Source organism: Patella vulgata, chromosome 2 (assembly GCF_932274485.2).
Source record: "Patella vulgata chromosome 2, xgPatVulg1.2, whole genome shotgun sequence".
NCBI classification, from domain to species: Eukaryota; Metazoa; Mollusca; class Gastropoda; family Patellidae; genus Patella; species Patella vulgata.
Window position 1 is genome coordinate 88,671,729 of NC_065880.2, and position 27,688 is coordinate 88,699,416.

Genomic DNA, 27,688 nt, shown 5'->3' on the forward strand with positions numbered 1-27,688 from the left:
TATACAAATGCTCATATTATTAAGCGTGAAGATTTCGCATAAGAACAAAACTAGTAGCTTTATGAGATAGATCTGGGAAGGCTACTAGCCACTATCAAGCCAGGAAATAAGGCACCTGCCACAGACAATGTCAGGCACAAAACCTCTGGTGCCTGTCATTTTGTCTGGCGCTGATTTGTCTTTTGTCTTGATATAATTAATACATGTCCGGCACTTAGTTGAAAATGTCAGGTACTATTTCATTAATGCCTGACATTTTGTCAGGTACATCTAAAACTGTTATTTCCAGGTTTGGAAATGTATTAATAATATCAATAAGAAAGACAAAACAGGCACCAGAGGTTTAGTGCCTGAAAAAGCCTGAATCTGTGCCTGACATTGTCTGCGACGGGTGCCTTATTTCCAGGCTTAGTTTCTTCATCGCCCAGACAGAAGAAACGCTTATCTCTACTTGTGGAATAGTAAAAAAAATATTTTTATTTAAAACAACAATTCAACATAATAATGAAAAGGCAGGTGGAATCTGTCCCTGAGATTCTCAAAATAACATAAAATAATCTCAGAATTGAGAGATAAGATATCTGGTTCGTTCGTCTTCCTCGTCAGAACTTTCTTCAAGTGGAAAAAGAATTTAAATTATTTGAGCAATTTTCTCTCATCAGATTTGGGATGATCTGTACTCAACGAGCAGATGTCAAAAGAGAACTCTTGATTTACTGACAACTACGGAGAGTTCAATTTAAATTATTTGGGCAATTTTCTCTCATCAGATTTGGGGTCATCGGTGTTTCCAACTCAACGAGCAGAAGTCAAAAGGTAAATCTTGATTTATTGACGACTTTGGAGAGTTCAATTGGCTTTGGAATGAATTATTTCCCTTTATCACAGCTCAATTTAATCTTGCAGGTAAACAGTCCAACAAGTTTATTAAATGTCAATAGCATATATAATCTTTACCTCTTGACAATTTTGAATTAACTACACTACTTGAATTACCGAAATAAGTTATAGATTAAAATATAAGGTTGCTAATGATCTTAAGTTTAAGGATTTTTTTTTTCCCAATAACATTTCTTCTATATCTCTTGTTGTTGTTAGTTAGTTGTATTTTACGTCCACTTCCATTTCATTTCAATTACCGCAGCATTGTATCTACATATTATAAGCATGTACATATTGTATATTAGTTAATAATACATGTTATATCTATGTATTCAAATTTTCTGGTTTATGAACTCGCATTAAATCTGTATTTAATCTTTTTAACTGATTTTGTATTTTTTTCCCCTCTATTTTAAATTATTGAGGGTTGTTATTTAATTTATCAAACTATCTCTTTTGTATTATATTTTCCATGATAGGCAGGATTTTAGAAAGACTATCATTGCCTAATCTTCAAAACTTCTTAAATAAAATCATTGTTATTATTATTACTATAGCAACCATAGCAAGGTATTTTAATGTGTAGATAACTATTCTCAGTTCGAAATAGTCAACGATGAGATACAAGGTCGAATCATCAATACTTGTAACTTGTTGAAAAGACGACCAATTAAATTGTGTGAAAGAAAGGTCCGTTATGTTTGGAAATTTATGTTCAAAAGTTTCAACAATTATGTGCTACGGAGCTGAATCACGGAGAGCAGTAAATTGTTGAAGAGTAGATCTATTATATGATTGGCTAAAAGACTTGTTTAAGGCCTGTTCAATATTTCAATATGGCGGCCTGTTAAAAGTTTGGAAACAAGATTTGTTGGAGGCCTGTTAAATGTTTACACGAAAGAAAGTTCTTCTGAGAAAAGACAAACAAACAAGATAATAAAAATTATTGCAACATAATTACTTGTGAAACATATCAAACAACGAAATAAATCTTCACAAATTATTTACGGTCATGTTCGTATTTCATAAATTTCACTCAAGAACACTCTCTACTTCTTGTTGCCGATGACAATATGTTCATTTCCATTAATGAATTTTCCTCTTTCAATTCATCTCGAGACTTTAAATCAATGGAAAATACAGGTGTTGAACAGGTGTTGATATTGATTGCGAGACTTTATATCAATGGAAAATACAGGTGTTGAACGGGTATTGATATTGATCACAAGACTTTAAAAGAATGAAAAATACTGTTATTGATATGCCACCATAAAGTGAAATGTATACGTTGATTTATCTGAACTACGTTTCTGACAAACCTTAGCCATTTTAAAGGCACCCAGTTTCTTCATATTGTGTAGCACATGGAATTAAATGTACTTTTGACCACAACCCTTTATTGAAATAGTCAGTTAATACTCATCTTCATCAGCCAAGGGTTACGATTCGCTTCACACATGGTTAGTGAAGATGGTTAATACTTTGTTTATGGTTTGGCATATTTTTTGATTTAAGAAACAAATGAATTTTTTTAACTGAACAGCACATACTCTTTTTAACTGTTGTCCACAATGAATTAAAATATACTTCTGAACAATAGAAACCGTTCGTTCATAATCTGACATCTTCTTTTATATTTGCTGTTTACAAAGAATTTGTAAAATGTACTTCAGACAAAACACTTTTTCTTCTGCATAGCACAATGAAAACATTAGAACTACAACTTGGTTTGTTTAATTAATACTTTCTGTCTGGTATGTTTCTTCTCTAAGAAACAATGGAGGATAGGAATAACATACATATTATTTCTATGTATTCAACGTCTAGTTTCTCCATATTTTAACTCACCCATCGTGATATCAATTCAAACATTTGACCCAATACATATTATTTCTATGTATTCAACGTCTAGTTTCTCCATATTTTAACTCACCCATCGTGATATCAAAACGTCTAGTTTCTCCACATTTTAACTCACCCAACGTGATATCAATTCAAACATTTGACTCAATATGTTGTTTAATTGTTTTGTCAATAACCTCATTAGCACCAGGAAGATATATACTGCGTAGTAATACGTAATTCTGCCATCTCCTTCGAGAATTTCGTGATTTTATATCGGGTTTCTTTCGGTGTTTACAAGAAGAACAAACGATCAGATAACGCTTCAGAAACTTCTTTATGGATACTCTGTCCAACCAGGTAGGCCAACTTGTGAGCATACTGGAAATATATACAACAAAAAAAATTACAGTCTGTCCACCGCGTAATCCACGCAAATCAATTATTTAACACTAAACACAAAGTAAGAAATCAATATTAAAATATGAACAGCAGAAAATCTCCTGGTTAAAAGGAGGCCCATCAATAGATTTTATTGAAGATTGCAGAAGGCACTGGCTTTTTATATTCCATTTATATCATCTGCAAAGGATTCTGAATGCTGACAAATTTTTGAATTCATCAACTCTTGTAAAATGGAAATTATTAAACTGTTTATGCGATGGGAGGACACCGATGGGTCCAGAGCTGAGCACACGACACTGACCCTTGTCATATATAACTGTGGGCTAGAAACATGGCCACATTACTCAATGACAAACATTAAGATTTGCATGTATAGCCCACGCGACAACTAGTCGACAGCATGAACAAGCCAATAGTGAGGCTGATGTCCCCCGCCGAAATCCCCAAATAAATAGATGACACATATTAATTAATCGCACATCTATTTTTTTCAATAGCATCAAGCAATCAAACTGATTATCAACTATACACTAAGTTTCATCACTCTCTATCAGATAGAATCAAAGTTATCTGGTCCCAAAGCATCGACCAAGGAAATTGCTTATCTCTGCTTAGCTTTAGCTCGATATGTTAATCATTGAATTCGGTCAAGACGAACATCAACATCCAGTTAGAAGCAGAGTTGTTTTGTTCCAAAGTCTTGACCAATCAAAATGCTTATTGCTCCTTAGCCTAAGCAGACAATTCTCATCATCGAACTTAGGCAAGGTATTGATGTAATGAAACTATACACCAAGTTTCATCACTCTCACTTAATTAGAACTAAAGTTATCATGTCCCAAAGCATCAACCAATCAAATTGCTTATCTCTACTTACCATAAGCAGAAAATGCTCATCTTCGCACTCTATCAAGGCATTGACCTCATAAACACCTACACCAAGTTTGAACATTCTAGCTCAATTAGAAGGAGAGTTATTGTGTTCCAAAGTCTCGGCCAATCAAATTGCTTATCGTTCTGCTTGCCCTCAGCAGAAAATGCTCAATATCGAACTTAGTCAAGGTATTGATGTAATGAAACTATACACTAAGTTTCATCACTTTCACTTAATTGGAACTAAAGTTATCATGTCCCAAAGCATAAACCAATCAAATTGCTTATCTCCACTTACCCTAAGCAGAAAATGCTCATCTTCATACTCCATCAAGGCATTGACCTAGTAAACACCTACGCCAAGTTTGAACATTTTACCTCAATTAGAAGGAGAGTTATTGTGTTCCAAAGTCTTGGCCAATCAAATTGCTTATCGCTCTGCTTACCCTGAGCAGAAAATGCTCATTATCGAACTTAGTCAAGGTATTGATGTAATGAAACTATACACCAAGTTTCATCACTCTCACTTAATTAGAACTAAAGTTATCGTGTCCCAAAGCATCAACCAATCAAATCGCTTATCTCTGCTTACCCTAAGCAGAAAATGCTCATTTTCGAACTCCATCAAGGCATTGACCTAATAAACACCTACACCAAGTTTGAACATTCTAGGTCAATTAGAAGGAGAGTTATTGTGTCCCAAAAAGTGTGACGGACAGACAGACGGACGGACAGACAGACGAACCCATTTTAATAGTCCCCTGCTTTCTTCGAAAGGCGGGGGACAAACACATTAAAACAAGGCATTGACCTAATCAACACATACACCAAGTTTGAACATTCTAGCTCAATTAGGAAGAGAGTTATCGTGCCCCAAAGTATCAACCAATCAAATTGCTTATCTCTGCTTACCCTAAGCGGAAAATGCTCATCTTCGAACTCCATCAAGGCATTGACCTAATAAACACATACACCAAGTTTGAACATTCTAGCTCAATTAAAAGTTATCGTGTCCCAAAGCATCAACCAATCAAATTGCTTATCTCTGCTTACCCTAAGCGGAAAATGCTCATCTTCGAACTCCATCAAGGCATTGACCTAATCAACACATACACCAAGTTTGAACATTCTAGCCCAATTAGGAAGAGAGTTATCGTGTCCCAAAGCATCAACCAATCAAATTGCTTATCTCTGCTTACCCTAAGCGGAAAATGCTCATCTTCGAACTCCATCAAGGCATTGACCTAATAAACACATACACCAAGTTTGAACATTCTAGCTCAATTAGGAAGAGAGTTATTGTGTCCCAAAAAGTGTGACGGACAGACAGACGGACAGACAGACAGACGGACGAACCCATTTTAATAGTCCCCTGCTTTCTTCGAAAGGCGGGGGACAAAAAATTAGAATTGAATAAGTAGTGCTCAAATCAAATGGGATCAACGTCCAACTTTTCTGCTCCTACTGAGCTAATGAAGACGTACATATGCCATACAGTGTGCTATGAACTACATTTTTCCTGTACAGCGGCACTACAGCCTACTCATACGTCGAATTCCAACATGCCAATATGTACACACGACCTTGGTTATTCATCCCATCCAAACGCCTATACATTGTCCCTGACCAGGCCCTTTGTCCTACACCACTGACATGGGGAGCACACACCAGAAAATCCCAATTTACTTTCTCGACCAATGCAGGGATGGAAGACGGGACCACCGGGTTAGTGAGCTCATGACTCCAACAAGTTGTACTGACTGAAGATTATGATTGTACATTACCTGACAAGGGGCAGGAACTCTGACTGTACCAGGCCAGTTATAATAAAGATGAGTCATCTTATAGGTTAATCTCTGCATCCTATCTACCGTTAATCCTGTTACATCATGTACTACTATATAATGTGTTGGACTTACTGTACCCTGTCGTACATGCTGACTTACCAGGAAGAAATCATACCTTAAAAAAAACATATAATATAAACTACACTTGATCAAATGAATTGGTGCTTAACATCCTATTTTTCTACTCCACTCGGATAGAAATGAAATGAAATGGGGTTTAACGTCCTACTGTTTTGCTCCGAACTGGGCTAATGAAGACGGGCATATGCCATACAGTGTGCTATGAGGGAAATTTTGCCCGGACAGCGGCACTACGGCCTACTCTTATATCGAATTCCAACTGTCAAGGGATCTTTTACGTGCACGCCAATGTGTACACGGGACCTCGGTTTTTCGTCTCATCCGAATGACTAGACAGCTGTCCTTGTCAGGCCCTCCGTCCCGCATCCCTGACAAGGGGGAACCACGCCGGAAAATCGGGATGAACTTTCTCGGCCAATGCAGGGATCGAACACCAGACCTCCAGGCTAGCGAGCCAGCGCCTTACCCACTAAGCCACCGTGATCCCCCACTCGGATAGAAAAAACAGAAATGGGGTTTAAAGTCCTGCTGTTCTCCACCAACTGGGCTAATTAAGACGGGCCTAAGCCATACAGTGTGCTATGAGGGAAATTTTGCACCAGCAGCGGCACTACGACCTACTCTATGTCTAAATCCAACTGCCAAGGGATCTTTTACGTGCATGCCAAATGAATACATGGGACCTTTGTTTTTTTGTCGTCACAACCAAATGACTAGACAGCTGTCCTTGTCAGGCCCTCCGTCCTGCACTACTGACAAGGGGAAAACACAACGGGCCTAAGCCATACAGTGTGCTATGAGGGAAATTTTGCACCAGCAGCGGCACTACGACCTACTCTTTATGTCTAAATCCAACTGCCAAGGGATCTTTTACGTGCATGCCAAATGGATACATGGGACCTTGTTTTTTTGTCGTCACAACCAAATGACTAGACAGCTGTCCTTGTCAGGCCCTCCGTCCTGCACTACTGACAAGGGGAAACCACAACGGAAAATCTTGATTAACTTTCTCGATCAATGCAAGAATCGAACATGCGACCTCCTGGCTAGCAAGCCAGCATCTTACCCACCGTGGCTCCCTTTAGTAAACAACAAAAGTACTTTAAATTAAAGAGAATGGACCTTGGGGACAGGCCATAAACATCCTCTGTATTCTACTACCTGTATAGGAACTTACCAATCTCTTCTGGTGATATCATGATCTATAACTGATCCAGGTGGAGGATTATCCATTGAATTACCTCTCTATAATATATAAATTTAATATAATACAGGATGACACTTTCAATATAATATATAGCCAGTATTTCAATATAAGACAGTTTCCTGTATAAGGTGACTAACAGAGTAGCCCTTCTGTATAAATGAAATGAAATGGGGTTTAACGTCCTACTGTTCTGCTCCTAACCTGGGCTAATGAAGACGGGCATACGCCATACAGTGTGCTATGAGGGAAATTTTGCTTGGACAGCGGCACTACGGCCTACTCTTATATCGAATTCCAACTGCCAAGGGATCTTTTACGTGCACGCCAATGTGTACCGAACGACTAGAGAGCTTTCCTTGTCAGGCCCTCTGTCCTGCATCACTGACAAGGGAAAACCACGCCGGAAAATCTGGATGATCTTTCTCGGCCAATGCAGGGATCGAACACGCGACCTCCAGGTTAGCGAGCCAGCGTCTTACCTACTTAGCCACGTGATCCCCCCTTCTGTATACTTAGTATCAGGTAGGTGTAGCCAATCACTATATATCATACATAAGAAACTTCATACAAGAAATTTAAATTTTATACTGTTTTCTGATAGCCTGAGTAGGTCATTTCAGGACTAACATATGGTTCCATTTTCTATTTCAATAATTTGCTGGTGCTTAGGGGACTTTAGCAGGGGTACGAAATAGGAGGACCCAGAGGAACTGGGGAATCGAAACCACACCAGTTGACTTAATGACAGATATTATGATACACCGCACACATGCTAGCCATTCGGTCACCCAGCCTCCCTTAGAACAGAAGATGTGGGAAATAATACGGTTAATATAAAAACTTACATTTACAAATATTCTCGTGTTGATTCTCTTCTGTACAATAACTACAGCCATCTTAGGTTCGTAATTATTGAAGTGAGCGAAGCATGTGTAGAGCTGTTTAACTTCGTAATCTGCCACGGCGCGGAGCTGTCCATCCCCAACACCGTCTCGAAACACAATAATTTTATCAGGTAAACTATGATTTATCTACAAAATGAAATCAGGTTTATTAATATCCTACTGTTCTTTACCGGAGAACCCGGAGAAAACCCACGAGGTTGGACAGGCGACCCTACTCCTTGTTACATACAACCGAAGATTTGAAACCACGCCGGTATATTCAATGACAGACTTTATGATGCAGAGCGCATGCGCTAACTATTCGGCCATTCAAAACCGGGGAGTCAAAATCACACAAGTTGACTCAATGATGGGCCTTATGATGCAGCACACACGTGCTTACCATTCGACCCCCGGGTGCTATGAGGGAGATTTTGCCTTAGTAGCGGCGCTACTGTCTGCCATTATTTCAATCGAAAGAGAACAAATATTCCTGTATTTGATTACGTCAATAATATCTCAACCAATGACAACAGCCAAAACAAGTATACCAATTTTTTTAATATGGCGGTCATTTAAAGGCTCAATACCACTCTTGTTGTAACTCAATAATATGTCCCAATCTTTATTCTGGTCAACAAATTGTACTATTTTACAATATTCCAATTAATTGATGATACAAATTTCATCTCAACACACCTAATTTATAAAATTGGAAAAATTCAACTAAATGATTTGAAAAGCCTAATGTAAACCTTTTCAAATGTGACTTGGATTTAAAAATATTTTCGAACCCTCTGGACAAGTAAAATTGGATGTAATGAATAATTTACACAACAGGTAGGACATTTAAACATCTAATACTTAGAATAAGGCTATTATTTATTTTCTGGAGCTGTCAAGCCAGCAAGAGTGTTATTGTCCCTTTAAGACAGAGATCTATTCTCAAAGGATAAAATAGATGAATATTTGTGTGCAGAATGTGTACAACTGTGACATCATCATAAGCTTACCTCGTGATAATGGTAATGTAATTAATTACATTGGCAATGTAATGGCCCCAGCCCTGACATAAGCTTACCTCGTGATATTTACGTAAGGCACTAATAAGACAAGTCTTTAAACCATCTATAAGTTCTTGATGGGGGCCCTGGAAGTAACAGCGGCTGTAATATCTGGTACACGATTTGTTCATACTGGCCACAAACCCTGCGATGGATCTCTTTCCCTTAGAGGCATCATGGTAAACATCTATACCAACTATCATTAAACTTTTCTACAATAAAAAAAAATATATCAGATTTATACATCTATTTCTGTAATGAGGTTGGACAGGTGACCCTACTCATTGTCACGTACAACCACGCCAGTTGACTCGACGACAGACCTTATGATATAGCACTAACCATTCAGCTATCCACCCCACCCCACCCCACCCCACAGACTTCACTCAAAATGTAATGAAATGGGGTTTAATGTCCTACTGTTCTGCTCCGACTGTGTTAATGAATACAAGCAGACACCATACAGTATGCTATAAGGCAAATATTTCTCTGCCAGCAGCACTACAGCCTAATCATATATCGAAATCCAACTACCAAGCGATTTTTTTCCGCATATGCCACGGGACCTCGGTTTTCCGTCCTATATTAACGACAAAACATAGTATCTTGCAAGCCCTCCGTCCTGCACCACTGACAAGGACGAATTTCCACGACCAAAAGAGAGAGAGAAATGGGGTTTAACGTCCACTCCACACAAACTAGGTCATTTCGGGACCAACACATGGTTTAGTTTTATTTCAATAATTCGTTTGCGCTTGCGTGTAGGGATCTTTAGCAGTGGGAGGAAACCAGAAAAAACCCACGAAGTTGGACAGGCGACCCTACTCCTTGTCATGTACAACCGGGGTTCGAAACCACGCCAGTTGACTCAATGACAGACTTTATCATACAGTGCGCACGTGCTAACCATTCAGCCATCCATCCCCCCTCCTTGTCATGTACAACCGGGGATTTGAAACCACGCCAGTTGACTCAATGACAGACTTTATGATAACAGCACGTACGTGCTAACCATTCAGCCATCCAACCTCCCTTTTCATGACCAACACAGGGATCTAACACAGGACTTCCCAGTTAGCGAGCTAATGTGTTACTGTCACTTACCATAGGTATTTCAACACCCCACAATTCACCTCCTAGTTTACAGTTGATCTGTAGAGCAATCTTCACCGTTACACTGCGTAACTTCTGGGGCTGAGAGATCGTCTTGCCAATAATTACCTTATAAAATAAACAATAAATTTATCATTCAGAATACAGCGCAAATCTTTGATTCAACTTTTCCAATGTACAAAATAATTTAACCCTTCATTAGGATGATAAAGCGAGAAAGAATATAGCACAAATCTTATTTTAAAGTTACAATTTCATATTTTCTAAAAAAAGTCAAAACATAATTATTTCTATGTCTTTTGTTCAATAGGTTGTCAACTCACTATTATTCGATCATAGGTGTCATTCTCACACTTAAAACTCATTTACACCGGAAATAATAACACAATTACCTCCCCTGTTTTCTATTCTCCACCATGGAGTAGTTATCTTCAAACGTTTGAATTTGAAGTTGAAAATGATATTTTTGCCAATTTCTCAACTGGCAATAGTGAATTATAGGATTAATAGGATTATTCTTTAACAAGGTAGGACTGTTTATAGATACCATCTATTTTAAGGCTTTATTTTAATCAATTTTAAAAATGTAACTTAAAAATATGAAATTGCAACTTTAATAGGAAGTTAGTGAGTCCAGTCATTTGGATCTAATCCCCGGAGAACCCAATGAAGGGATTGGATATCATAGAAAGAGAAGTTACCTGCAAAGGTTTTATTCGTTCTGGATAGTTATCGTCCTGAGAAGGGACTGGTTGTTCTAGATATTCACCGTCCTGAAAAAGGACTGGTTGTTCTAGAAAGAGAAAGTTACATACCTGAGAAGGAACTGGTTGTTCTACACAGCAGAGTTTTTTAATAGCTGAATATCGATCATCTCTACTCGTAGGGCAAATAATTACAACCATCTGAGTCTAAAATATAACATAAATTATCATAACCACCATCTGAATCGAAAATAAATCAATAATTATTTTAACTAATTGAATCTCAAATCAATCATAAATTACTGTAACAACCATTTGAGTCTCGTATTAATCATAAATTATAATAACTTCTATTTGACTAATTTTAGTCTAAGATATAACACAAATGAAATTTTATTCAATAAATCCATCAAGAGAAAAATTATGACTAATAGGGAACGAACTGATTTCAGTGAATTTTGTATCGTCAAAGAATTGATTTGGGACTTTAGACCTATTTTGCTGTCAGGGGTCACAAAGTGATGTTAATAGGTGTCAACGATAATATTCTAAGATTAATTTCTTATTTTATTATGTCGAAAATCAGGCTTACCTGTGGTGTAATCACTTCCCTCAAAGTCCGTACAAACGTCTCCGTTTTATCATCATTTAATTTACACTTCTGTGGTGGTTGGATTCGGATTCCCATCTTCGGACATACTTGAGACATGCATTCTATGAATCCAACAGCCTTGGTTACGTCCCTATCTGTTGTCATGACAACCCAGTTCTTGAGATCAACAGCCACAAGTACCTTATTATCCGTACAAGATCGACCCCAGTCTGCGTCTCGGACGCCTTGAGCTGGGCCATGTTTAAAGATAATGTTTTCAGGATTCAGGACACGCCCATCCATCTGAAATATTCAAGACAAAATAAAATACATTGTATTCTCTGGAGAGAGAGAGAGAGAGAGAGAGAGAGATGGGGTTTAACATCCACTCCACACAACACAATTTAGGTCATTTCTGGACTTACATATGGTTCAATTGTATTTCAATAATTCGCTTGCGCATAGGGGTCTTTAGCAGTGGGAGGAAACCGGAGGACCCGGAGAAAACCCACGAGGTTGGAGAGAGAGAGAGAGGGAGAGAGTTTAACGTCCACTCCACACAAACTAGGTCATTTCTGGACTAACATTGGTTTAATTTTTTTTCACTTATTCGCTTGCGCAGAGGGGTCTTTAGCAGTGGGAGGAAACCGAAGGACCCGGAGAAAACCCACGAGGATGGACAGATGACCCTACTTCTTTGTATTCTGGAGGAGTGAGCTTGATGACTTTCAACAAACATAAATTTTTTTTGGGTAGACGTTCCTTTGCTTTTGCGGCAGCAGAACTGAGAAATTCCAACGACTTTCCTATAGAACTGAAGCGCTGTGCATCAATTGACAGTTTTAAAAGGAATGTTAAATCCCATCTTTTTAGAACTGTTGATCACATACTCGTTTTAACTATTGTTTTTCTTATTAACTGACCATAATGTTACCAAAGAGCAGCTTCGGTTGGATTTTAGGACATTATTATTATTTCAAGGTTTACATATTTGCTAAATCATGTGTTACATATCTAAATTTTACTTCTGTTACTGTACACCAATATTTTTATTTACAAACAGAAACTGTCACGGTCTACGAACATAGGCACAGATATTAACATCCACTCGACACAACCTTGATCATTTCAGGATCAGGTTGTAAGGATCCAATAATGAAAATGAAATATGCCATACAGTGCGCTATGAGGGAAATTTTGCGCTGGCAGCTACACTATGGCCTACTCTTATATCAAATTCCAACTGTCTAGAGATATTTTAAGTGCATGTCAATTTTGTGTGCAAGTCAATGTGTATACTGTGCCTGGGTTTTGTGTCCCAAAACGACTATTCATTGTCCCTTGCAGGCCCTCGGTCCTGCACCACTGACAAGGGGAAACCACATGGGAAATCCTGATGAACTTTCTCGGCCATTGCTGGGATCAGCAAAAGACAGACCTTGTGATCTTAAGACAAATGCATGTTAGACCTCTCGCCCCATGAAACTGGAACTAGTCCATATTATTCACTTACATCGATGGTGTTTGTGTCGAGTTCCAGTCCCCAGTTGACAAACTGAGCGTTGGCATCCTTATTAGTTCTAACAGCATCCAGGAATTTCTTCATAGCCATCTGTCTCTGAGCTGGTGTTACACGTGTATGGGATGCAATATCCTATAAATAAAAACACAAAAAATACAAATGGGGTGTTTGCTTGTCAACCTCCATTAATACCTTACACAAGCAGCATTCAATCTGATAAAAATATAGATCTGTATTTCGTTTGTTTTTTTATACTTTCTATGGTCTACACTACATAAAGATCTGACCGGTTGTAGCGATAGCTCGCGTCAGAGGTCATACGAGCGGCTTTTGACCCTATGACATCAGACATTTCATTAACCAATCAGCATTGATGTTACTAGTGGATAACCCAAAGTTCCGTGCAAAACACGCCTAAAGCTCAACGTAACAGACCATTTCATTGGCTAATCCCTCACATTATTCAGAAAACGTCAATGATAACAATTCTTCCAGATCCTAGTGTAGTAAAGACAAGTAAAACGAAATTTTGAACTATAAAAACGAAACGAAATAGGATCTGTGTTTCAACCAGATTGCAGCAGCATTATTATCTGTGCTATCAATGATAAACATTAATCTTGTTAAAATTTATTTTAAACTTGACTGGTTTGCACATTGTTGAAACTTCATAAATAATCGTATTGAATGTACTGTCGATTCTAATTAAAAATAAAATACGAAACAATATTAAATCAAATTGCTCATCTGTTCAGCCTAAGCAGACATTCATCCCAAATATCCACAAGTTTGAACATTCCAGATCAATTAGAAGCAGTTTTTATAGTAATCTTTTTGTCTCTAATATAGATAAAGGAAAATGCTAATGATTTAACTCTGTCAAGATATTACCTAATGAACATCTACACCATGTTTGAACATTATACCTAAATTAGAAGAGTTATTATGTTTCAAAAGGTGTGAAGGATAGAGAGACAGAACACATTTTACAAGTCTCTTACCATCTCCGAAAAGCGAGGGAGTGAAATGAAAATTTAACGTCCACTCAACACAAACTAGGTCATTTCAACACATGGTTCAATTTTATTTCGATAATTCGCTTGCGCAAAGGGGTCTTTAGCAGTGGGAGGAAACCAGAGGACCCGGAGAAAACAGGGCTTGCCACGAGCAAATTGGAGGTGAGTAGATGACTACACACGCAAATATAGACTTGCGCGAGTGAGGCGAGTACATGTATTTACTCACGCAGAATGATGTGCGTGAGTAGCCATTTAAATTCCATGTGCCTAATGGCAATGCTCTTGTCACTTCGGTGGAAGCGGACGTTGAATAAAGCTATTTCACACACAAAGGCAATGCATACTCTTTTATTTCCTTGGCAGTAATATTATCTGTAAATCGTCTTCCCATGACAATAACGTTGCAAGGGAAACTGGGTTTCCCTTTGCCATCGTTGGCGTGCTGAGGGGATTCGGGTAAAGCTTAGAAAGGTAAAAGAACAGGCAAAACAATCAATCCCATCAATTTGTAGAAAAGATGCGGGATCGAAAGAATTGCTATTAATAGAAACGACAACATCCGCTCAATGTTTGATTATCCAGACACGGCAAAGGACATCCGCTTAAAAACCGCCTGGCAGTACGCGTCTCAAAGTATTTTTAGTAACAGTTGGAACTGGAAAGACACGCCGCGTGCGCAATAGTGCATCAATATGAAGGCATACAAATTGTTTACGGCTTTTTATATTACGATATTCAATTATTTCTGATTAAATTATTTTTTATATTTGCGCGAGTACTTAATCACTCACGTAAATTTGGACAGGGGACCCTACTCCTTGTCACGAAAAGCAAGGTATATAATATAATTAAGATGACTGGGAGCTTGTTTAATTTTGACGTACCTTCATTAATCTGTAATCCGTTCTCATGGCATCTGATAATCCGGTCATATAACACAATTCAGGTACCAGACAAATAAACTCTTGTTTAGGTTCAGCTTCCTACAAAATTACAATAACATTATTTTAAACGAAATATTTTTACGACTAATCCAATACATCTGCCAAGGGGACAGAGAGACTGATGGTGTTTAACATCCACTCGACACAAACTAGGTCATTTCGGGACTAACTCATGGTTCAATTTTATTTCAATAATTCATTTCAGTGTAGGGGTCTTGAGCAGTGGGATGACCCAGAGAAAACCCACGCGGTTGGACAGGTGACCGTACTATCTGTCACGTACAACCAGGGAATCGAAACCATGCCTGTTGACTTAATGACAGACTTTATGATACAACTCGCATGTACTAACCATTCGGCCACCCAACCCCCTCCATCTGTCAAGGAATATTTTTGGGGCAGTACAGACTTGTAATTGTAACCTTGTTTTCTGGGGGGTTCTATGAACGAATAGAAGATTTCATTCAAGTCCTGAAAGAAAAGTGGGCTTGATAAATCTCAAATGATATTTTCAGTGCATGCTAGGATATTCCAATTTGGTGACTCAAAAAACATGGCCTATGATTGTCATTTGAAGGGATTCTAAATTCTTTGTAAACCACAATGTTGTGAAGTTGAATCAGAAAGGATTATCATTCCAAAAAGGGGTCTTTAGCAGTGGGAGGAAATCGGAGGACCCGGAGAAAACCCACGAGGCTGGACATACGACCTTACTCCTAGTCATGTATAACTCAATGAAAGACCTTATGATGCAGCACTAACCACAATGGTATTTTGATTTTGTTTTCCTTATTTAATTTTAAACAATGAATCTGGGTACATATCAGCCCTTAACCGGTCGACGTCATGACGTTAAGTGGTCAGACTAAAGAAAGGCTAAAGTGAAATATTTTGTATGCCTATTTCGATCGACTACTGCCGGATAATTATAAGTGATAGACTCTTGACACCAATAAAAAAGTTGAAGGGAATAAGTTGATCTATAATGTGCAAATCATTCTAAATCATTTTCATCAGAAATATCGTCTTCAGAATCGGTGTCATTGATATAATCCGAGTCAGAATCATTCATACGCACTTCAACCACTTTGGGAGTCTTTAACCTTCCCGACAAAGACGTGTTTTTCTCAATGCCATTGACAAGACAAGTTCCTGTCTGACACGCATGCGTGGTCATATCAATTAAATACGAAACTAAATACTCAAATGCTGCTTATAAAAAATGTTCTTGCTGTGGTCGACTTTAGTCGATTGTGACCACTTAGCTGTATAAGGTTGTGGTGATTATAGTCGACAGTGATCGGTTAAGGGTTAACATGCATTAAGCCGTAAAACATGTGATATTCAGCAAACAATGCAATTTTTGAATATTTTTAACCATGTATCTTACCCCTGCCATACGTTTGACTTTAGGTCTGTGTAATAACATAGGTTGATCTATATCCACTATATTCAAGTTGTAATTGGTCCTGTAAAATACGATATATACATATCAATCATAAATATCTAACAATAACAACTGGGTTGAGCGGTGGCTCAGTGAGTAAGACAGTGGCTCAGAGAGTAAGGCCGTGGCTCAGTAAGATAGTGGCTCAGTGGGTTAAGCGGTGATTCAGTGGGTTAAGCGGTGACTCAATGAGTAAGGTTGTGGCTCAGTGAGTAAGACAGTGGCTCAGAAAGGTCGTGACTCAATGAGTAAGACGGTGACTCAGTGGGTAAGACTGTGACTCAGCGAGTACAATGTTGGCTCGCTAACCTGGGCAACCTTCAGATGTAGACTATGGTCGCGACTACAGTCTGAACCAGCACCCAAACGCAAATGGCCCTAGCCATTGACTATTCAATATGGTGGCGAACATGTCAGTTGTTCCGCCTGCTATATTTTATCATGTATTTTTAAAAACTGATTAATTTTCCATACTGTGATGTGAAAGCAAGCTTAAAATAGGTTACAAATAGGATTAGTCAATATCAGAATATTTTTCATTGGATTTATGTCACCCAACCAAGATCATTTCACACGTACAGTTTTTTGTCGTGTGCCTAATATATTCAAATAAGAAGACCCTAATCTGTCAAATTCATCCAAAAAAGATGAAAAAAAATCAAATTTAATATCTTACTACAATGCCATTTCACTAACTTTCAGGTGTTAACATGGGCCCTACCGACCAAGGTTTAAATAATGCAACGGCAATCGGCAATTTTATTATATTTTTCAGAAAATCTTCTCAAGTGTCAGTTTTGTCAGCCATCTTTGAACTATTCCGACCGTGATTTATCGCATGGTACGGCTGGTCACGACCACCGGTTGAACTAAATGCCATTCGCATGCAGATGGTTCGACTATAGTACGAAAATCCGTGCAACCAAAGGTCGCCCTGGAGATCACATGTTTGATCCTGGTGTGGCCAAGAAAGTTCGTGATTTTCCGGAGTGGTTTCCCCCTTGTTGGTGGTGTAGGCAGAAGGCCTGGCAAGGAACAACGTATAGTTGTCCGAATGGGACAAAAAACAAAATCCCGTGTACACATTGGCATGCACGTCAAATAACCCTTGACAGTTTGAACTTGAAATAAGAGTAGGTCATAGTGCCGCTGCCCGGGAAAAAGACCCAATTGGGCCGGTTCATTTGAAAATGGATAAAGAACCCCATTTGATTAGTTAACTTAAATACATTGTACGGGTGAAAAAATTCATGGGAGGTAACTCCATCCGGCTTATTGATTCAGTATGGTCCTTAACAGGTAATGACCGTGGGGTTTGAGAGAGAGAGAAAAAAATGGGGTTTAACGACCACTCGACACAAGCTAGTTCATTTCAATAATTCACTTGCGCGTAGGGATCTTCCACAGTGGGAGTAAACCGGAGGACCCAGAGAATACCCACACGGTTAGACAGGCGACCCTACTCCTTGTCACGTACAACCAGATAATTGAAACCACGTAAATTGACTCAATGACAGACCTTCTGATACAACGCGCACGCGCTAACCATTTGGACATCCATCCAACCCCCACCCTGTGGGGTTTGAGTGGAATAATGGTTGACCATCCACATGTGGTGTAATAAAAGTTCAGTGATTTGTTACAACTGACCTGTAATAGTCGATGAAAGTTATTTCTTGTCCCGTTCTACTGGTCGGGAATGTCTTCTGAGGTGACATATCCCACATAATATCATCAATTTTATACGTCTTGTTGTTGTATCTAGTCAAGACTATGTTACCCAGTACTAATTTTGTTATTTCATCTTTGAAGCCTCTCTGGTTGTTTCTCACAATGGCTTGCCTAAAAACAAAATAAAATTAAAATTTTACAGGAGAAAAAATGGGGCCTAACTTTTGAACGGCACACTAAAAAAATGCAAAAAAAACACATGGTACCGATTGAGAAGCCACTGGTGACTACTGGTACGTTCATAGCTGTGTTTTTCTTTATTTAGTTTGGAGTTATTCTATGACTAATCTTTGTCTACGGTTGTATGCCGTCTGACTTACCATGTTTTTATTTTGCTTTGCAAAACTCAAATATTTTTCATATATTTAGCCAGGTATGCTGCTATTTTTTCATGTGTTCCATTGGCAAAAAAAAAGGTTGAGAACCACTGCTCTACTCCTTGAAATGGGGTTTACGGTAAAACAATCACGTAAAACGGCCCACCTACAAGCAACTCAACAGACTTTGTAGGTCCAATCAGCATAAAATAATGAGTCGTCCAATATTACTTACATAACATCGAGGACAGTTTCCGTTCTTAAAACACGATGAGAGGCGTCCAATAATAACATCAAACCCCCTTCTTGTTCTTGGATAGCTGTTATATAACCTGGCCAAACTTCTAACCTGGAAAAACAAATAAATGCATATCAATATCTTCATTTTCTTGGATGGCTGTTATACATATAACCTGGCAAAAACCACATTAATAAATATATATCAATATCTTCAAGGTTTATACACAACCTCTGATCATCATTAGAGGTTATTTTTAATTCCTTGCAAGCTACTGTGAAAGCTGAATCTCTATAAAGGCAAATCAGTTTCAAAAAGTCTCAATTTTATACAATCTGATTAAAATACAGATCTATATTTTGTTTCGTTTTTTTTATACTTTCGATAGCCTACACTACATGAAGCTCTGACCAGTTGTATTGGGAGGTCGTGTTCATACCAGTGGCCTTTGACCCTATAACGTCAGACATTTAATTAACCAATCACCGTTGATGTTTCTAGTGGGTTACCCACAGTTCTGTGCACTTCATGCCATTTCATTGGCTAATCCCTCACATCAACTAGAACGTGGGTTGTATAACAACCCTTCCAGATCCCAGTGTAGGAAAGACATGTAAAACGAAATTTTGAACTATAAAAAACGAAAAGGAACCTGCAGAAAAACCCACAAGTTGGTCAAGCGACCCTACTCAATGTCAAGTACAAGCGGGGAATCGAAACCACGCCACTTGACTAAAAGTCAGACCTTTTGATCCAACGCACATACGGGCACCTAGCCCCCTTAACTTTTAAAGGCTAAAGAAAGACCTGAAATAGGCCGATTCAGTTCTTGTATAATGTATGTTTAAATAATCAACCAGTGAAATATGATATACTGTCTATAAAATACAGGTGTATGTCTAGGACTTACTTGTGTTGTGGAACTGATGAGGGTGTGTGAGGATTATAGTAATATCTTCCAACTTGACACAACTCTAATATACTCATCACTCTAAAATAAAAAAGTATATAATCACTAAATATTGAGACAGACAGAAAATTTTAGATGGTTAATCTCTAGGGATAAAACTGGCATAATAGCCCCCACCCTACCCTAAAACAATCTTCTTGTTCCGAAGGTTTTTTGCTTTTTTTAACATCCTTCTGTTCAGCATCTCATATTTTAATGTTTTCTATAAAACTTGTCAGTCTGACAGACGTCACGACTGTGAAGAGGCTTAAGAGGTTCGATAGCCAATGTGTACACAACACCTCAGTTTTTTTCAAACAACTTGACGGCTGTAATTGTCAGCCCCTCCGTCCTCCACCACTGACAAAGAGGGAAACCACGTCGGAAAATTCTGATGAACTTTCTCGGCCAATGCAGGGATCGAACACACGACATCCAGGCTAGCGAGCCAGCATCTCACCCATTCAGACACCCGTGGACCCTTAGCTTCTATAGACTTACTTTCTGAGTAATATATTATAAACTTGTGTACAGCATTCTGGTGGAACGACTTTAACCAGTTTAACTGTAAGCATTATGTCAGCACCATCACTTCTTCGCTTGGAATGGAGAATTGTCGTCTGAAATATCACAAATAAAATTTACGTAATTTTAACAACCAAATGACAAGGAGATATGCCACCTTGTATTTCAAGGTACAATGGTTAAATAGGGTTATTTCCCTTGCATGTGTGACAATATGGATTCACAGTCCAAAACGTCAGGAATTGACAGAATTGCAATCGAGTGACGTGGAATTCAGTCCTGACACAGTTCTGTCAGTCCCGACTACGGAGGTGTTGTGAGAAGAATTGTGACGGAATTAAACATAACGAATATGTTTCGGCTGTCATGGTTGGTTGAGATATTTACTTATCTACTCGATCGTCACTAATTTTGGGATTGAGAGAATTCAATTCCGGAACATTCAATAGAGTACCCCCTCTAAACTTATGTCAGAAAGGAATTGGGGGTTTCAAGTCCTACTTTGTTGCATCGACTGTGATAATGAAGACCGACATTGAGGGTAATCTTGCCCCAACAGCAGCGTTTCTGCCTACTCTTCTTACACACGTGAACGTGTACATATCAGCTTGTTTTTTCATCCCCTTGAACAACTAGACGCAGGGTCTTACTGGTCCCTCCATCCTGCACCAATGGGGGAACCACAAAGGAAAATATAGGTGAGCTTTCTCTAACTCCCACAATTTGCGTTACGATTGAAATCGTGGAGTAATCGTGGTGATCCCACATGAGGGGATCAATCATAAACGATTGAATGTAAATCAATTTATATACTTTCATATTACAATTATTGTACGCGTTGCGGCCCATTTGTGCCAATTTCTAGGTCCCTAATATTAGCGACTTAGCTCCTTTAATTCAATAAACAAATAAATCAATTCAGTATATTTAAGGATGAAAACATATATTGTCGAGTGGGCATATAGTTTCGTTTGTCTCACCTCTTGAGGTAGTTTTTTAGGTAAGAAAAGTAAGGCTCCGTCAAAGGCTTTTGTTTCACCCAAAACTTCTTTGTGTTCGTAAACCATACGAATACGGACGAATTTACTGTCGACTTGGGGATTGTACGATACGTGATATTGATACACTCCTTCATTTTTACATCTAACACGAATATAGTTAGCAGACATACGGCATCTGAAATTACAATATAACAAGGATATAGTCAGCAGACATACAGCTTCTGAAATTACAATATAACAAGGATATAGTCAGCAGACATACGGCATCTGAAATTACAATATAACAAGGATATAGTTAGCAGACATACAGCATCTGAAATTACAATGGTTCAATGTCGAATAGATGGATGACAAAGCCTCACATTGGATCATCATAAGTGACACATTCAAATATTCCCGGTGGAACAATTATGAACTATTTTACACATCAAAACATTTGTAATAAAATCAATTACACTATATTTTCTGTTTTGCATGCAGTATGTTATGAGGAACATTTTGCCTGGAGCAAGGTGCTTAGCGTGCCCTTCATCGAATCTTTGCCCTTCATCGAATCTTAACCGTTAGAACACAGAGTACATACAAACAATATGATGATTTCAGTTCAGCACAACCAACAAGCTGAAAGCAGACTGGAAAATCATCACTAGGGAGCCAGCACCATAATACACAGTGCTGGGATGAAACTTGCCCACATTGCCATGACACATTTTTCCTTCACTTCCAGATTTATGGACGGTAGCTGTTCGTTCACCAGCATCAAGACCAACCCCTTGTGTCATCTAATATCTTCACTTTATCTACTATTGAAGTACTTACACTTTTCCATCACTTCCTGCTTTATGGACGGTAGCTGTTCGTTCACCAGCATCAAGACGAGATTTAGGGGCTGTAGAAGGTGGAGGTGATTTAGGAAGGGATCCATCACCGGAGCCAGATCCTGGAGATTCTGGTCGTTCCACCAACGAACCCTGTGAACCTGATAATGGAGTTCCTGGTTTAGGTGGTGACAAGCTGCCTTGTAATGATGTCGGTAAATGGGTACTTCTTCCCAACGGAACAGGAGTTCTCCTAAAAAAAAAATCAAAATTAATCGATCAGCATTAAACTGAACACAAGTACCAATTAGATGAATTAGGGCGATTTTAAATGATTTTTACGAATTATTAAACAAGGAGAGCAGAAGAGATGAAATGAAGTTTAATGTCCGCCTGACACAAACTAAGTCATTTCAGGATTAACACATGGTTCAATTTTATTTCAATAATTCGCTTGTGCGTAGACGAAAACCGGAGCTCCCGAAGAAAACCCACAAGGTTGGACATGCGACACTACTCCTCGTCACATACAACCGGGGAATCAAAACCACGCCAGTTGACTCAATCACGGCCCTTTTGATACAGCGTGCATGTGCTAACCATGCGGCATCCGTCTGTCCGCATCTTTTTAAACAGAGATTTGATATTGAATGAATGTGAAAGAAATTAGTGCTAAATACACAAGATTAAATGTTACACAGGTTAGTGATTCTTACCCTCTGATCAATGATTGAAAGTCGGCCAAACCTCGACCTCTCCTTTCTGGTAATGGCACACCTTGTACACCTAAAAAATATTGATTTAATTGATGACTTACAAGTAATTGCAGTCCTTGTACACCTAAAAATATTTATTTAATTTATATTTAGGAAAGACAAATTTATTTATTAGAATTTTCCGTCATACTTCAATATTAAACGATTGAAGGAGCTAAATTGCTAACATTTGGGACCTAGAAATTGACACAAATGGGTCACAACACATATAATAATGTAAAATGAATGTATATAAACTGATTTACATTCAATTGTTTCTGTTTTTACTCTAAATTCAAATCAGTTCTGTTCTGCGAAATATGCCAGAAGTCTCAATCAAATGGCAATCTGTAGCGTCTGGTTATTCCAGTCTACGCCGATAGTATTTATTGCGCATGCTCTCCAGATAAGAATACGGCGCCACCGTTTGGGATGACTTCTCTAATATGTCTAGCCTCATTGTTCCAAATGGCGCTGAAAGGCTTTATGGTGCACAATTCACGTACCAAATCTTAAATATTAAAAATCAGAAGCCCATCTTTTCTTGGTAAGATCACAACATCGATGTTGATTTAAATTGACAAATAATTCATGTTTTCAATGTCGAAGATGATATTGAGTTAGATACTTAGCTACTTTAAATGTTATGGAATCTCTGAAGTTGAAAAAGAAGTTTTAGTTATGAGAACTGACCTGCTGGTGCTGTTTCTGATAACGTCTGTGGTGATGGTAAAACGGGCGACTGTCCTACAGTTGGCAAAGTTTCTTTTAAACTTTGTAAAAGGAACGCACCTCGACCCAACGGACGGAATGGCACACCTGCTGCTGTACCTGGTTGTACAACTGGCTGACCAGCTGTTTTCTGAAATTTTCAATAACAAATAAATGTTATTATCGGAAATAAAATGCCGGAAGAACATTTAAAATTTGGCTGTATCACTTTACTGCACCAACCTTCCTGCCATGCAATGAGCTATTCAGTTTTGTTTTTGTTTTTTGTGACGATGGAACATGTACCCTATATGTATTAAATACTGAAGCGTTTCTTTATTGAATTTAAGAGTTTAGACTACTTTTTTATACATTTCACCGATGTGGTTACTTGTATGGTTGAATTTTACTACATGTGCTTACATTCATATTTTGTGTAGCATATAGCAGATCATGACTCATGCTGGCATTACACAATGGGTTCTTTGGGTTGTATTCCTAATTGTTTTCAAATTTGAGTGAAGTCTGTGTCACTACAGACCCGGGACTGTACAGTGCAGTGGACGCTTACGGCTGGCCTCCGGATCCATTCACTTGATTTGACATTTGTTTATTTGGTGCAATGTCTATTTTCTGTCTTGTCCGCAGGTTTATCTTGTAATACAAAGCGCATGTGCCAACCATTTGGCCATCCAACACCCCTAGTGAGCTAAGGGAAAGTGTGCTTCAACCACAGAGCAAGGATCAATCTTTATTCAATTTCTAATATACTCTACATGGTCCCATGCAAACAAATAGATGATTTTCCATGCCAGACTGTCCTGCAACACTGAGACCAAACTTGGGAACCCTATTCGTGAGTCAGCACCTTCTATAGAATTAACAATAATTGTATTCTATTACATGTACAATGTAGACCTACCTCTTCTTCTATCTGTCCAGGTTTTCTGGCTTGTTGACTTAAAGCTTTCAATAAAGCTGCTCCCCTTCCTCCTCTTCCACCACTCGCCATCTTGATTCACTCTAACTAATAATGTATCTAGATACTTTCACTGCCTGTTCAAATAAACACAATCAACATTTTAAAGAAGCTAAATCGCTAATATCTGGGAACTAGAAATTGACACAAATGGGTCCCAACGCACATAATAATGTAATATGAATGTATGTAAACTGATTTACATTCAATCGTTTCTGTTTTTACTGTATTTTCTAATCAGTTATGTTCTACGACATATGTCAAAAGTCTCTATCGAATGTTAATTAATTAATTAGTCGTTAATTACTCAACACCTTTTAAGAAACTAAACAGTTATAAACCCAACACTCATTATCTAATCTAGACAGACCTTTTAAATTACACAACAGTAAGAAAATAGTGAACTTGTGATGAATGAATGTCTCTTGTTATTGTTATATTTTATCAATGTATAAATAAATAAATAAATGATTATACATGTTCCTTTATTTATTACGGGGGGGTGGGTTGGTATAAATGTGACATTGAATTTCGTATGACTGTCCTTGAATTTTGTGTGACTGTCCTTGACTCAATTAAACCCAATCGACATTTCAATTGCATGATGTTTTGTGCTTTTTATTATGTGCTAAAAATAGCAGTATTTCATGAAAATTGCCCCCATGTGAAAATTTTGAAGTGGATGCCTTGGTAACTCCTGCTAAACCTTCACACCTAAATGATACCCAAGTTGTAGTGTACCGGTATGGTGCTAGTAGCAGAGGATGCAAATTTCTCTATGCACATGTTTGCCACAGTCATTGTTTTTTTAAGGCGAGCGATCGCTCTCAAGCGCCAGCCGCTGACCTGAATGTCTACTGAGGGGAGCTTTTTCACCCTCTCCATAAAATTGAAAATCGCTCTCCTTTAAAAAGTCATGGGGGGTGGGGGGTTTATTATCATTTATGAATCCAGGGATGATCCCCTAACATGCAGTTATTGATCTTGAGAACTATTTCCCATACACACAACTAATCACTCTCCTTAATATCAGATCACTCTCCTTAATTTCTAATTCAATCTTTTTTCAATTTGATAATTAAGGAGAGCTTTTTTTTTCGGCCCTCCTCTAAAATACAAACAACAATGACTGTTTGCCATATATACATATGTATATACTAAGAACCAGAACTTAGCTTGAACAGCTGCAGTATTTCCGCCAACATTCATCAAATTCAAAACATGGGTTTTATTTCGCACATCAACAATTATGCAGATTAACCATTAGAAAAATTTGGCAGACAGATTTGTAAATAGACTCAATTTGCCACCCTAAAGGCAGGCTCACTAACCTGGAGGTCGGGTGTTCAATCGATGCATTGGCCGAGAAAGTTCATCAGGATTTTCGGACACGGTTTCCCTGGTCAGTGGTGCAGGATTGAGGGCTTGGCAAGGACAGCTATCTAGTCGTACAGATGGGACAAAAAACCAAGGTCCTGTGTATACATTGGCGTGCATGTAAAATATCCCTTGGCAGGAAATCAATATAAGAGTATGCCATAGTGCCGCTGCCTGGGCATAATTTCCCTCATAGTCATAGCACACTGTATGGCGTATGCTCGTCTTCATTAGCCCAGTATAGGAGCAGAACAGTAGGACATTAAACCCCATTTCATTTCATTTCATTTCCAACCATAACCACAATGCTTGAAATCTCTTTTGATCAAAGGCTACGCAATAGTGCATTTGATGTCGGGTGCTACTATCACAGGCCTATAGCATAAAATAATACGAAGTTTAACATTCTGCACTGATTGGGCTAATGAAGACAGTGCTACAGGCAGACTACAGTAGGCTATGGGGACAATTTTGAACGACAGCGGCCTATCCTCTTATTGAATTCAAAATGTCGAGGTTTCTTTTACATGTACATGCATGTCAATGGCCAAGCAAGCCAATGTATATAAGGAACCTTGGTTTTTCGTACCATCCAAACATTGCAAACAACTGTACATTCTTCCTTGTTAGGTATATTATTTAATATCAGGCCCTTCATAATGCACCAATGACAATGGGGAACCACGTCAGCAAATCCTATCAAACTTTCTCGGTCAACACAGGGCTTGAGTTGAACACAGGACCTCAAGGTTAGCGACCAATGTCTCTTAGTCTTTCTGAACCACCGTGCCTTCCTATACGTTACGTATAGTGTAAGTAGTCAGCCCCATCGACACCTGTGGTATTTTGGAATATAATCTATGTGGCATGTAAAATGCACCGAATTCTCTACGTTTCATCGTTTCCCGTACCGGTAGCATTTTGGGGGTTTTATCCGTGCAATCAAGAGCAGATTTGTCCAAGTAAAAATTGGTTGCTAGACTGGATTCAAATACGGAGAAAAACAACTTTGTAGAGGTGAGGGATGTCTGGGTTGGTTTTGACTAGTCTGCTAGTGCTACTCTGTAATTCAACCATACGTGATTGACAAGGGCTGAGTAGAAAGTAACTTTATCTAGAGAAAATCACGCCAATCAGAGTTATGCAGACTAACAGAGCCTGAGAAATGTAAAAAAAAGTTTACAAGTCAGCAAGTTTGGCTTTTGAATTATGAATGAAACAGGGTTTAACGTCCTAGTCCTACTTTTCCGCATTCGGAAAACCTCAACAAGACTCCAGTGCATTACATCTACCCTTGGCTGTTTGATGAATTCCCTCATTGAAACCACTAAAGAAAATACTAAATCTACATTCAAAGATGTCATGTATTTTTCAGGGTTTTTCATTAAGAATAAAAAAAAATAACTCCAGAAAGTTATAAAAAAGCTTAAAATTAAAATATAAAACAGGCGAAATCTACCTGGTTCTAAATGACATTAAAACGGCGTGTGCAACAGGCTCTCGGCAATAAAAAAAACTTTAAAAATAAATAGGTGACCACCCCATGTGCTCAGTAATAACGAACTTTCCCGCGAGCTTTCTGACGTTCAACGGTTTAGGATAAAAATTTCAGGCCAAGTGCACAGACTAACTAAAAGTTCAAGTAGAACTGAGAAGCTATAGCAGTAAAACGAATACTGGGCGAAAGAAAAAATATAAAATGTACTATACTTGACCTAAAAATACATGAATTCGTCTCCTAGGATACTTGATATCTTCAAAATATAACTTTATTTTCGTGAGCCAACAACTAAGACATTTCAAAAGCGCTGAAGAGTTCTGCTTAAAGAGCCCGGATGCTGCTTATCTCCCTTTGCACACG

At 38.3% G+C, this 27,688-nt stretch overlaps 1 protein-coding gene across 1 annotated transcript; it reads right to left on the reverse strand.

The window, feature by feature from the left end:
- Positions 1-334: 334 nt before the first annotated feature.
- Positions 335-27,647, reverse strand: LOC126810053 (piwi-like protein 1). Its single transcript, XM_050535000.2, has 21 exons — positions 27,543-27,647; positions 24,394-24,527; positions 23,454-23,622; positions 22,722-22,791; positions 22,007-22,258; positions 21,167-21,362; positions 20,163-20,281; positions 19,623-19,703; positions 18,710-18,823; positions 18,077-18,268; positions 16,370-16,448; positions 14,920-15,018; positions 13,008-13,148; positions 11,495-11,797; positions 11,014-11,109; positions 10,190-10,306; positions 9,103-9,297; positions 7,983-8,168; positions 7,108-7,175; positions 5,787-5,964; positions 335-3,105 (listed from the first exon to the last, which is right to left on the reverse strand). The coding sequence occupies exons 2-21, from the start codon at positions 24,481-24,483 to the stop codon at positions 3,019-3,021; spliced, it is 2,832 nt and encodes a 943-aa protein (XP_050390957.1). The 5' UTR covers positions 24,484-24,527; positions 27,543-27,647; the 3' UTR covers positions 335-3,018.
- Positions 27,648-27,688: the final 41 nt, after the last annotated feature.